Raw genomic sequence first — 13,449 nt, 5'->3', positions numbered from 1 at the left:
CCTGCACGTTGCTTTCGGAGCCCCAAAAACCTGGGATTCACAGCAGGAATCTCCCCATAGCCTCAGCTAGAAACGAGCTCGGGAGCAGCGCTCGAGCACGGCACCACCGGGCCTTTAATGCCGTGCTCCTGGCTTCAGGCCAGAAGGGCATTAAAACGAAAAAAAAAAAAAAGTTGGCTGCTCGATCCGACATGCACCGAAACATGAAACGGGAGAGGTGACAAAGCCCGGGCTGCAAAACGGCCCGGGGAGAGCTGCACGGTCCCCAGGGAGACGATGCGCGGCCATGCCCTGTGTTTCCTCCCCGTCCTGGTTTGACAAAACCATCGCTTTTTTTTTTTTTTGACAATAGCACAGCAAAGCGGCTGGAAAAGCAGCTCCCAGCCCCCTGGATCGTTCCCTTGCTACTTGTCCAAAGGGATGCTATGAGCGCAAGGGAAAAAAAAAAAAAACACAAAAAAGTAGAGGAGAAGCATTTGCCATGTGCTTCCCCCCGCCAGGCGGGATGATGGATCGCACACACCAAAAGTACTAGGGAGACGGAGCAGGAGATTTATGGCTTCTTGAAAATATAATTGTTTTTAATTTGCTGATGGCATTTTATCAAGATTTGTCTGAAACAGCCGTAAGATCCAAAGCGCGTTATTTAATGAAGTCGAAGATTAATACGGATAAAATTATCCTCCAAGTGGGAGCTCGCGGCCGATTGCAGCAGGACGACCGGGTTCCTCCTCTGCAAAGCGACGGCCTCGCAGCAAATGGGGCCAGACCCCAAAACCCCTGCTGCAAGCCCCCTCCCCTCCTACTGCCCCCAGCGTAATTATCTCACCATCATTAAACACATCCACGATGCCGTGAGGTTCACCTCGTCATGGGGCAGAAGAGGATACGATGCCAAGACGACCCTCTGCGTGCCAATGCCCAGATGGGTTTTGGAGTCAGGCTCGTGCATCGGAGGGTGAAGGTTTGGGCAATTTCACAATACGAGACCATGATACTCTACAGAAAGCCCCCCACGTTACAAACCTCATCTTCCACTGGCTGTGAGTGATTGCAGAACTTAATCAGCACATCCCAGACACAAATTCCCCTCCCAAAAATAAAATGGGGTGATGCCAGGGCGGGACGAGCCCAGCCTGGCTCACTTTTCTCTCTCCGGACCCCAGTTAGGGGCACATTACCTACAGAGAGACCCTAAAGCAGAAGTTTGGCCCGGATCCCCCACAGAAAGGTTCACGGAGACGGGAACTAGAAATAAAAATCCAACTTCTGCCAGTGCTTGCCGGGAGCGCAGGGATGGAGGAGAGCGGTGATTTTACCGCGACTGTACCGCGAGCAGCTCTTTGCACCAAATTTCCCCTTATCGGACTTAAATAAAGAAGCAAGATTTGCTCAAAGTGGCTGGTTCAGGGCGAAAAAAGCAGCCACTTCCCAGGCAAACTGAGGCAGAGATGGGAAGGGCAAGACTGCAGGAGGAAACGGGAGATTACAAAGTGGAGAAACAAATCCTCACCTGCACACAAAACAGCCGGGTACCGTAATTATCAGCAGCAAACTACGAGCCTCAGAGATTAGCACTGCAGTTTTTACCATAATAAAATTCACGGAACAAAAGACATACTTTAAATAATAATAAATAATAATATTTTTAAGGAGTTTCTATTTAGCCCAAAGAAGAAACACAAGAATTACGCTATTTGGTGGTCTGGCTTTTCTATCACTGCCTGACAGCGGCGAGCAAGCAAGGAATTTATCTGTCAGGTAACAAGCACACACATCTGCTAGCTCGATTCAACACAAATACAAGATGAGGGAGCAGGAAGAAGAGCACGTGGTTTGTCTGGGGAAAGGACAACGCAAGGATTTGCCCCCAGGGACCTGAAAAAGGAGGTGGCACTTAGAAGCAGAGCAGGAACTGTACCAAAAGAGGCAAAGGAGATGCTCTTGGAGGGGAGTAAGAGGAGACGTGTCGATCCCAGGACTGCAAAAAAGGGACTGGATGTGCAGGTATGAGTAGAAGGTAAAGAAAGAGGAGGAGGAGGTGGTGCAGGTAAGACTGAATGCAGAAAATTTGGGTAGAAGTCCCAGATTAGTCCCAACCGAACCCACGTTTTCCCCAGGAGAAGAAGCACTTTGAAACGGAGGTCAGTATAGTACAGAGCAGACCAGGAGCTTCCGAACTACAAGCTTTTGAAAGACCAAGAAAAAATATTGAACTTCATTGTAGATTTTTTTAAAATAGTTTGAAAATAAACACGTCTTTTTATTAAACCTCCCTCTTTTCCTGGAACTTTGCCTTGCCACCCCTGAGTCTCTCAAAACCAACCTTCCCTTCCGATACGAACGTTTGTCAAAGTCTGTGCCAACTCTAACTAGAGGAGGGGAAAAATCAGGCAAAGTTAGGCTTTAAAAGCAATCCCCACAATCTTTTGACTCTCCACAGCAGCCAGCACTCACCAGAAAAGCAGTCAGCCCCTGGAACACGGCGTGAAGACAAAGGAAATCACTTTTGGAGGAAACCACCCTGATGCCAAGCCATGTAGGTGTGCCAACGGAAGGGGACAAGCCACCGCGTCCCCCAGCTCCTTGGGTCTACCCAAGGCATGAATAACGGAAAGGGCAGAGCAGAGCAGGCTCTCTTGCCCCAAAATATTGCCCCTGACAAGGGGAAACCTGCATTTCAGGAGGAGGAGGAGGAGGAGGAGGACCCGTTCTCCTCTCAGGAGCAGCCAGCCACAATTGACCATGCCCCATTGGCGGGACGTGTCTCTCTCCAAGCAGGCAGTAAGTCTACTTAGGTCTGATATTGAGAGCTGTGTGCGTTTACTCATTATCCTTACAGCTTATTTAACCACAATGAATTCAAAGAGGGAACGGATACGAAGGAGCAGGCTGTGGGAAGCCGTTTGCCACCAGCCCGGCTCAGGCTAACGTGATTACTAACACGATTTCACACTTTAAGTCAATAAACTCTGCGTGGAAGCGGCTAAACAAATGGAGAAATTAAGTGGTTCTTGCAAATAATGTGCAGCAGTAGTGGCAGGGAGCGCTCGCGGCTCTCGGGTCCTGCATCCGAGGGGTGGCAGGATTACCTGGATGTCCCGAGACGCCTGGTCTTCCAGCTGGGGACAGGGCTGCTGAAGGACGAGGAGGGGAAGACCACGTTCTTCTTCACTATCCTGTAGCGCGTCTTTATCACCTTGTTGGCCGGGGGGCTCCTTGCGAAGAGCAAGCTGGCACCTGCGGGAAAGAGAAAGGGGAAAACGGGCTGAAATTCCCAGAAATTCCCAGATGACGTCTCCCTTCGGAGCAAATTTCTGCACCGAAACCATCCCCGTTTTGAGAACATTTTGCGGGACGATCTACACGCCAGCTTATCCCGCTGAACGTTTCGCGCCATTACCGGCTGTGTGTCGGACTGGTTTTCTCCGCGTGGTGGCTGGGAATTTTAATTTTTTTTTTTGCAGCTTTAAGGAAGGCGTCTAATTGCCTGACTTTTATAACATACAGCCGTAACTGCCCGGATAATTAAAGCTGACACTACATGCTGAGACTAAGTCTTCTGGTTTTAGAACTGATTTAAAGGGCTGGCTGTTTTTCTTGGAGATGCTCTCGTTAAAATTATTGCAGGGTTGAGAGGGGAAAAGCAGAAGCATTATTTTCCCTGAAAACGTTGTACCCATCCCCACGGCTGCCTTGGAGAAGAGCGGGGCCTCCTGGATAACCCGGTCCTCGCCGGGATGGTTAGATGAAGAAACAAAAAAAGAAAGGAAAAGGCATTTTGAAGTGGCTCTTGGCCCCCGGAGCAATCTGCAACTCCCCGGTTTAACACGGAGAATTATATTTTTATATACATATATGTATTTTTTATATTTATAATTATATATTATATTGACAAAGCACCGGGATTTTTCATACCACGGCCAAGTGGCAGCCGGACACTGCCGGCTCCTCTCCCCTCGCTCTCGCTGCTCGCACAGATTTGCTTTCACATCCACAGCCAGGCACTAAAAATGTTAACAGCCCAAAAAGCCAGGAAGTCAGCAGCGGTGCCTTAAGGAGCTTCTGATGGTTTGGGTTAAAAATTAAACGAGATGTATTCAATAAAGACTCCCCGGGATTAGGAAAGGAGGATGACAAATTCCTTTTTTTTTTTCTTTTTGTCCTAAAAGCTCTTCATTTCCCAGGTAGTTAGCCTTCCTTCACTGAGCCAGCCTCTAAATGTACGGGATTTGGGAGATGCTCGCAAGCAAACAAATATCAAAAATTAAAAAAAAAAGCTAAAAAGCTCACGCAAGAGCAACCAGAGGAACTGCAAATGTCCACAGCTTTAAGGGGGAAGGAAGAAGAGAAAGGAAAGAACGAAAAGCAAAGTGGCTTTCCAGCACTATTTCTATGCTTTGGGACTTTTTCCGACAAAATTCTTCGGGGCAACGATCGTGCCATGGGTCTTTAAGGCCCTTTGCAATGTTTGAGCAATAATTGCAATTAGAATTGTATAAAACAACAGCAAAGTTGGACAAATTTGCTTCCGATAACTGTTTTTGGGATTGCAACATAAAACAGAATAGGGAAGGGAAGGGAAGGGAAGGGAAGGGAAGGGAAGGGAAGGGAAGGGAAGGGAAGGGAAGGGAAGGGAAGGGAAGGGAAGGGAAGGGAAGGGAAGGGAAGGGAAGGGAAGGGAAGGGAAGGGAAGGGAAGGGAAGGGAAGGGAAGGGAAGGGAAGGGAAGGGAAGGGAAGGGAAGGGAAGGGAAGGGAAGGGAAGGGAAGGGAAGGGAAGGGAAGGGAAGGGAAGGGAAGGGAAGGGAAGGGAAGGGAAGGGAAGGGAAGGGAAGGGAAGGGAAGGGAAGGGAAGGGAAGGGAAGGGAAGGGAAGGGAAGGGAAGGGAAGGGAAGGGAAGGGAAGGGAAGGGGAGCCACAATCCAGCAGCATCCCCAGACAGCACCAGCGCCCCCTCGCCTCCGCCGCTCCAACCTTACAAAATTACGAAGCTGGGAATTTGTCGATTGCATTATTGACTTGTTTTTTTTGCCCCCGCTCGGGCTCCGGTTGCCGCTAATCAGCCCAGAACCCAATCAAGCTCCCGCTGCCATCCCTCCCTGCCCGACGCTCGCACGAGACGCGGAGGTCTCGAATTGTTGGGGGGCACGCAGGCGTCCCCGGTGCCGGCACGCAGACGGGCTGGCACCTGGTCTAAACTCGATTCCCCGGCAGTAATTGGATGTCGTATTCATGCCGGAGCTGCACTTCGGAAGCCGCCTGCCCGCGCGGCTCCAGCATTAAGCACCTCGTGAAAGCGGCTCTCCGAAGAGCTCGGTTTTCTATTATTACTTGCTAGCTGAGGGGTTTTGTGTAGATAATCATGTTATTTAGATAGGATGTTGGTTTAATTCCCTTCATTACAGGCTCCCAGGGTTGTAATTTTTTTTCTCCGCATGATGTATTCCCCGTGGCACATTTCACTCAAATCAAACACTTCAGGCTTTTATTACAAACAATACCCCGGCGTCCCCCGTTATCAGCCCGGCACACGCGCGCACGCTCCTCGCGGAGATCCAGAGGTCACTTCTAATGACTAATCGATCTCATTAGCTTTCCTAATTAAAAACTTTACTACCGCAATGGAAGACAAACTACAAAAAAAAGAAAAAAACTGCTTGCATCATATTTGAATGGGATATGAGCACCATTTATCAGGCCCGCGCCGCGCTGCTGAGGTTGGGGCTTTGCTCGGAGCCGCGCTTCCCCCGGGCACCGCTCGCTGGGGGCTCTGAAAAAACCTGGCCCGGGGACCCCAACGCCTCAAACCGACCTTCAGATGGGAAACCCAGGTCCAAAAAGCCTCCCCGAGATGTGCCAGCACCAATCCTGCCTCTGAGCAGACGTGGTCCAGGATCCAACGCACGCATCCGATAGGAAAGGGGCTGAATGCCGCAGGGTGATGTAGGGCATTATTTCAGCCCGTGTTTTGCCCCGAGAGGTTCCAGGAGCTGACACCGCTTTAAGAAGGGGACTCTCGAGGCAGGGAGAGCACCACAGCTCCTGGGATGCCTGCGGGAGAGCTGGAGACAACACGAGGTCCTGCTGCCTTCTGGCGGCCTTAAATCATCCCCACCCGGCTGTGCCCGGAGCTTTCACGGCCCCGAGCACCCCAAAGTGCCCCTTACTGCTATTCTGTGCCTCCCCCAAACCAAGGAAGTTTATAAAAGTGATAGCTTAAGCTTTATTTCTTGTTGTTTTTTTTTTTTAAACCTCCCTCAATGAAAAATTAAGATCACTCGCGAGTAAGTTTCAACAAAAACGTAAAAGCTTTTGTAGAAACATAAAAACGAATGGAAAATCTGTTTTTGTAGAAGCATATTTTTTCTTCCACAGCAAAAAAAGAACGGGCGGGGAAACACTGACCTGCTGTTAATTACAACAAATCTCCTGCTCCTAGGGCTGCCATCAAACTGTAATCCTCCACATCTGCCAAAAAGACGAGTGAGAAGAAGGGGAAGAAGATATCGATGCCCGTTTCTTCATCCGACCAGGTCTTCCGATGAGCTTTCTGCCCCTTTTCCTGCTGTGGCTTTAAAGTAAACAATGGGAACTGCATCCCTTTGGGGGATATTCCACAAAAAGGGAAAATCTGCCCAACTTCTCCCTTGCTTTTCCCCTCCACATCAGTGGATAACCTCAGCACCCGGCCGAGCCCCGAGGCACCGGCAGAGCAAATCCTGCAAACCTACTGCTGGGAAAAAAAGAGTTAAAAGAACAAGGATAAATTTCCAGGAGCACAGATTCCTAAATTCAAAGGGATATTGCTGCTTTCAGAGAAGGATTTGGGACAGGGAAAGCTTCCTGCTCGGGCACGAGACTTGTTCAGGCAGCAAAAGAAGGGAAAAATAAAAATAACAAGGGGTGCCGCGGGCATGAAGCCACAGCTGAAAACCCACCTGGGTCCAGGTGAACTACGACAAAAGCAGAGCAGAGGCCAAAAACCTTGGATAAAACCGAATTGCTTCTCCAGAAACAGCCATTAGGAAGAAAAATAAACAGCTAAGGACAACTGGCGCACAGGCATTTGCTCCGGATTTATTCGAAGCTCTGCTTTCCTCCTCTCCCAGGACTCAGCACACCTGGTGCCAGCGCCAACTATTCCCAGTTGCTCAAGGTGCCGCAAGAAATCACCCACGGGGGGCACGAGGGGATGCTCAGGATGGTGCTGGAACAAAGAGCAGCCCACGGAGGGTTTCAAAGAGCATTTTAACCCCAGGAGAGATCCCCAGCGGCTCCCCAGAGGGGCTGCAGAAGAAGCTGGTTTGTGCATCCTGCCCTGATTTTCACAGGAGGGACCCCGGACGCAAGCACGGTGCTGAGCCCTCGGCACCAGGCACCACGAGGTGACGGAAGGCAACGGGCACCAAAATACCACGAAGGAGCCCGGGCTTTGGGTGCCGGAGCTGTGGTGCCCACCAGGGCACTGCTTCCCAGCACGACAGCATGTGGAGAGAAGGGGGGAGCACATTTTGAGCGAAATTTCTCGGTGGGAGAACGAAACCCAGCCCCAGATTCTTCCCTGGGTGAGAAAGATTTGGGAAGGGGAGGAGATGCCCAACGGAGGAAAATATCGAGCCGAACGGAACGGCGGAGAGAGGAGACGGGATAAAACACGAGGGCAGCAGCTGGACTCGGGACCTGCCGTGGGAGCACGGAGCGTGTAATAGCAATTACGCTGAGTAATTTGCCAGAAAAAGGAAGGGTCCCAGCAGCTAAAAGCAGAGAGGCAGAGTGGTTCTGCCTCCGATGGCCTTAAATAAACAAAACACAAAAACCCAACCCTGTGGGGCTCCAGAAGAGGTTGGGGACCTCCCCAACTCGCCCTTCAAGAGTGATTTTAACTGGTTACATAAAAAATGGCCTTCCCAGAAGGACAGACATATACGGATTCGTGTGCACAAGGTTTCAGCACAGCCCTACACGCCTCTCTCCCCAGCTCACATCGTTCTGGTGTTTCGCAGGACACCGGGGACACCTGCCCAACGCCCGCCCGAGCCGCGCGGCCCCAACGCCTTTTGTTGTGCTTCCCGACTTGGCCAAGCCCCGCGCGTTAACAAAAGGCTTTGGGATTACCGTAATGCTGTTACGAATTGAGTGTGAAAGCAGACACCAGTATTAGGGGGCGATTATCACCGGGCGCGTTCAATATGTTCCCGCAGAATGGCACAGCAAGAGGTTAATTATATTGCTGCTGGAATCGGCTTCCAAAAGGACCATCCTTCGGTTTAAGAGGGGAATTGAATTTTCACACTCGTTCAGTACTGAGCTCTTTCGAGAGAGGCGGCTATTTATGCCGGGATGTAAACGATGGTTTATGATCACGAGCTGCTGCTTAATAGCGAATAAATCCCATTGATCAAAAGCGCTCTACCTGCAACCCCAATGAGACTGCCGCCGGGGCTGCGGCGCTCGCGGAGGACGAGAGGAGCACGGGCTTCGCAGCTGAAACGTTTCAGCGGGCTCCAAGAGCACTGCAATTTCTGCCTAGCACGGCAGCCACTTTCAGCTGGGCCCATGTGGGGAGTAAATACCAAATCTGCTTCCCTAATTCCTTGTATTGAACGGGCCGCAGGCAAGGATGGAGTCAACGGAAGCCATCGGGCACGACAGCGCATGGGTACGGTGGCACTTGCTAGAAATCAACATTAAGGACATTTTAGCATTAACGTTTTAGCAGGGAAGGTTTTAACACTCACAACTGCTATTAAAAGACTTGCGTGTGTCTGTGTCTGCACCCGAATTTCCAGGTTAGAAGCAAAAAGATCTGAACTCTGTTTCCTGGAGATACGGCGTGGGAGCAAGGGGAAAGCATCACCCAGATTCAAGGGGAAAATAAAGTTGTCAAAAACCCACCAAGCCCAAGTTCATTAAAAGAGTGCCCTGGGGAAGCTATTTCATGTGACATTTCTGGAAAAGAACCATTTCCACATGGAAACACCACTGGATGTGGTTAAAGGACAACTTACACAAGTTACATCTCCGCTTGCCTTACACCAAGGAAGGACCCAAAGCCTCGCTCCTGTGTTCTCATCGCACAGGCTCAAGGTCTCTGGGCACCAACTCACCTCCTCTTCCTTTGGAGATGGCAAATAAAGGAACCAAATCTTACCAAGCTCTCACAAAAAAAAAAAAAAAAAAAGCTTATTTTCAGATTAGGACAACTTTGTTCTCCCCGTTCGTCAGGCTGGTTGCTTCTCCTCCTCAAGCCATGGCTGTAATGATGCCCACCTGCCTGCAGAAGGCTGCACAGCTCCAAGATATTCATTACTAAGTGCAAACAACCTGGAGAACAATGCCATTTTCCCAGCTACAGGGCAGAGACCAAGCAATAACACTTCCCAAAACCAGCTTCGGGTAGGTGCTTTTCATCTAGGGTTTTTTTGGGCAACGGATGGCTCAGAGCAGAGTGCACAGAGACAACGGGAACGGACTAAAACCTCTGCACAATGGGAACTGGAATTAAGTTTGATTGTCGGGTTTTTTCCAGATGTCAAGGCAAGTCTAAGCATCCCAGGAGAGACAGAGCTTACCTGCTTCTAGAGATGAAAAATGCGAGATTCAGTTCGAAACTGTGATTCTTAAAAAACTCTCCCATTTTCTTCTTTCTCCCAGCCAGACCGAGAGGCTCAGCCCCACAGACAGCTCTGGGGAGAGCCCAGTGGTCTCATAAACCTCCCCAGAGCAAAATCCCGCACTGATCCTGCCACCTCCAGCTGGCTGTGGACCTAGGAGCAGGTGACAGACCCACTGATGATGTCCACCAAAAGGCAGAAGAAGCACGAGGGCTACTTCCAGCATCCCTCACCCCGTCCCAGCTCAGCTGCAGTTGTGTTAGTCCTCGCCTTCCCCTCCCAGCTGCCCTCTGAAGCTGCTTCTAGAGGACCAATATTTGCTTAATTCTTCCAAAAGCACCGCCATTTCCCTTCCTCGGGACCAAACACAAAGAAATTCGTACATTTCTCCAATTTCTCTAGTGTCTTCTCCATGAATTTTGACAGCCCGGGTGCCTCCGTATGGGCTCAGAGCCGCTCCCACCGTCAGGTGAGGCTGGGTAGGGTTTGTCCTGCAGGAATATCGGTGCTGGAGAACAAGCTTCATTTTAACCACAGCGCCTGGACCCTTCAGTAGCTCATCCCCACCTTCCCCATTCCCATCCAGCAGCCATCCCATCTGGAGAAGCTGGGGACGACGCGGCGACGACACATCAGCAGCGAGCGTGACGGGAGGGAGCAGAACGAAAAGAAGTGGAAAAATCAGAAAGCTCCGAGAAACTCCCTGGAAAAGTGCTGCTGGAAAAGGACACCAGGAACACCCGCCAGCCCCCGAGGGGCTGAGCACCTGCACTCCCCTTCCAGTCTCTGGCTGTGGCTGACGCTGAGCGAGTCCACAAGAAGGCAACAACATCGTGCAGTGCTGGAAGTGCCGGGGATGCTTTCCTTCTGGATAATAAGGAACAGGACCGCAACGCCTTCTTGGCACAAAAAGTAAGGGAAAGGGAATCACCGTGCAGTCCTGGGAACTGGGAATCCTGCCTCCGCGGTGGAAAAACCCCAAGGGTGACGCAAGCATCTAGGCTGACGGCTGGATTTTCCATCACACAACTGCAGCCAGCTGGGTTCAGGGCCGGCCTTGGCAAAGCAGGGCTCAAGCTGGCAAATCCGAACAGTGACGAACACGGCAGAGCTGGAGCAAAGCAGTCCCCAGCGAAACCACCGCTCCCACCCACGCTCACCCCTCCGACCTCTTCCTGAACTAAACTGGTGCCCAGTGAGCGCGTCTGGACGTACACCCGCACCGTGGGAGTTGGTAAGGCGGCAATTTAATTAATCCATCTCTCAGATCTACCCATCCGTCTTTCTGATCGACGCACCCGGCCGGTGAATCCATCCGAGCTCCTCCGCAGCCTCCCCTGCCCTCCGTCTGGGGGCAGTCCGCCAGGGAAGTGTCGCTCCCAGTTCCTCCAACGCCAGAGCCGAGGCTTCAACACCCCTGGCATTTCGGTGACTTTCCTTAAACACCCCCAGAGCACTCACACACTCCTTTTAAAGGAGTAGGGGGAAAAATGGGAACTTTTATTAACGTGTAGCCATGTACCGGCGTTTCCTCTTTCCCATTTACGTCCCCACCTGGACGCACGTTGAAGCCTCCCCGTTTCCAGCCCAGGCTGCGATGCTGCCTACAAAGGAGGTTTATTGGATCCGGTTTCTCTGGGGGATTTTGCTTTTCTCACCTTCCAGCTCCAGATTAAAGGTGCTTGGGGCCAGCATCTCCGTCCAGCAAGGCAACTGTGAGCGCAAGGTGCCATGCAGCGCACCGCTGAAAGGCACCAAGCGAGTCCTCGGTGCTGCTTTGGGAGCTGCTGCAATCCCTGCCATGCCCAAAACAGCACGAAAACCAGACGAGAGAGAGACTTTCTGCCTCAGAAACACCAAAAACCCTCAGGACTCGGAGTACAGCTCCCCTGAACCGCACTGCTGCGGGCTTCTCTTTTTCAACGTAGTAAATGAAGCATTTAAATCTCGCACGTAGCGCTGAAGATTCATGACGTGTGTCTCCCGGTCCTGGTAAGGCTAACGCTGATTTAACACGCGGAGATCTTTCCCGGTGCTTGGTGGCCCGTTACACCGCGACCGTCAGCAGGCTGTACGGCACAGCCCGCGCTCCCGTCCCCCCCGACTTCCCATCCCTCGCAGCGACGGATTCCTAACGCCCTGCAGACCCGCACAGATGAGTTATCTCCTCTTGTAACGCAAGCAGCCCTTCAAAATATTTCTGTCTCGCATCAAACAGGGCCACTTAAGTGGCTTCAGCAGCAAGAAAAATTTCTCCCCGAGCAACACTTGCTACCTACTTGTCTTCTTGTTTGACCCGGAGGTCCATGCAGCGGATGGTGCTTGCAGGCAGATGGGGACCTCGCAGCAGCTGCCTGGGTTAATGCAGCACCCCGCGTCCTGAAGGAGAGGAAAGCACTTTAAAACTATTTCCAGTCGCTAGAATCAGAAGCAGACAGCTCGTGGATTGGTTTGTAATGCAAAATCAGGACGACCTCTTCCAGTTGAGCTCTAGCGGGGCAGGAGAGGGGACAGCAATCCGCCAGGGCAGCTCCTCCAACCACAAAGAAAAGGGCAAGGAGCACATGCCGAAGCCTCTGTTGAAGTGTAGCAGGAAAAAAAATCCCTTCCCAGAGCCTGCACATAATCCCAGACCTGCCAATGGCCTTCTGCAGCGGCTCCTGGCCTCTCTGAAATTCTTGGTGGATTTCAAACAAATTTTGGCTGCAGTCAAGATTTGCAGACACCGCGTTAGTTGCAGCAAACAGGTGACGGCTACGCCGCTGTCAGACACACCAGTGAGTTAAAAAGCATCTAGCCCTGTGCCGACCACTTATGTGGTCCCAAGGGGCTGCCAAAAGCCGCCCTCGTTGCCCACCCAAGGTCCTTGAGGTCACGGTCAGCATGCTTCGGAGCACCACCAGCACCAGGTGATTTGGGAAGCCCAGGTGAATTGCCCACAGGGGACCAGCTTGGACTCAGCTCTACAGGACACAGTTGTAATACCAAACACTGGCAAGCACCTGCGTTTATCCTCTCCAGTCCCAAAATACAGAGGGAGACAGACCGAGGTTCTGCAGGGGACAGGAGGACATCTACCCCGGCATATACCTTGCGGGAAGCCGGGTGGATGCGCGGTCCCGAAGCCGCGCTCGCAGCCCCTGGTGGCTGGGCACAACCTCGGGGTCCACACACCGGTTCCTGGCTCTGCTGCATCCCTGTCTGAACATCACGGGAGCTAATGAGCCCGCTAACGAGGGGGAAAGGCTGCGGTATCCCCGTCTCCACCGGGACCACCGAGGGGTGGCCATACTTAGGCCTCACTAGGCCGCACCCTTCCCCGCGGCATCCCCCCAGCGGCTCTCCAGAGTGCCGGGCCTTGTTCAAGCACAACCCTTACATTATTCTAACAAAAGAGGGATTTTTTTACGCCCCCCCCACCTTCCGTCGGTGAATGATTATGGATGTGTTGCCAGGAGCCGGCTCCATTTCTCTAAATGAGAGCGGGCTGGCAGCCGAGGCGGGCGGGAGGCTGATAAATGCCCTCCTCCCCCCCCGGCCTCGCGGCGGGAGCTGCCAGGGGTCCTCCTTCTAACAAGCTGCAGATGGAAGATGACTGGAATAACAAAGTATGAATTTTTATGAGCCTAATAAATCACTCCACTTTTCCCGCTCTTGATCGTTTTCAGCACTTCACACGGCAGCGAAACCCCGGCTATAATCAAATGGCTTCGTGGATCCTGTGCTAGCGCGGGGAGGCCGCTCCGCCGCGGCAGACAACAGACAGCACTCGTCAGGCTGCAAACCCATCTGCATTCGGGCTTTAGGACTGACTCCGTACCTCTTTTTTTAATT

At 51.8% G+C, this 13,449-nt stretch overlaps 1 protein-coding gene across 1 annotated transcript in view; it reads right to left on the bottom strand.

Annotated features, from left to right (window-relative positions):
- ZC3H3 (zinc finger CCCH-type containing 3) overlaps window positions 1-13,449 on the bottom strand; it is a 137,199-nt gene that overhangs the window by 77,175 nt on the left and 46,575 nt on the right. The window contains exon 4 of the mRNA XM_083827383.1: window positions 3,093-3,240. Coding sequence (XP_083683509.1) covers window positions 3,093-3,240 — 148 coding nt within the window. The remainder of the gene's footprint in view (window positions 1-3,092; window positions 3,241-13,449) is intronic.

Source organism: Anser anser (assembly GCF_964211835.1).
Source record: "Anser anser genome assembly, chromosome: 2".
Classification (NCBI taxonomy): Eukaryota; Metazoa; Chordata; class Aves; order Anseriformes; family Anatidae; genus Anser; species Anser anser.
The sequence above is the reverse complement of the archived record's forward strand: the minus strand, read 5'-3'. Positions and strand labels throughout refer to the sequence as shown.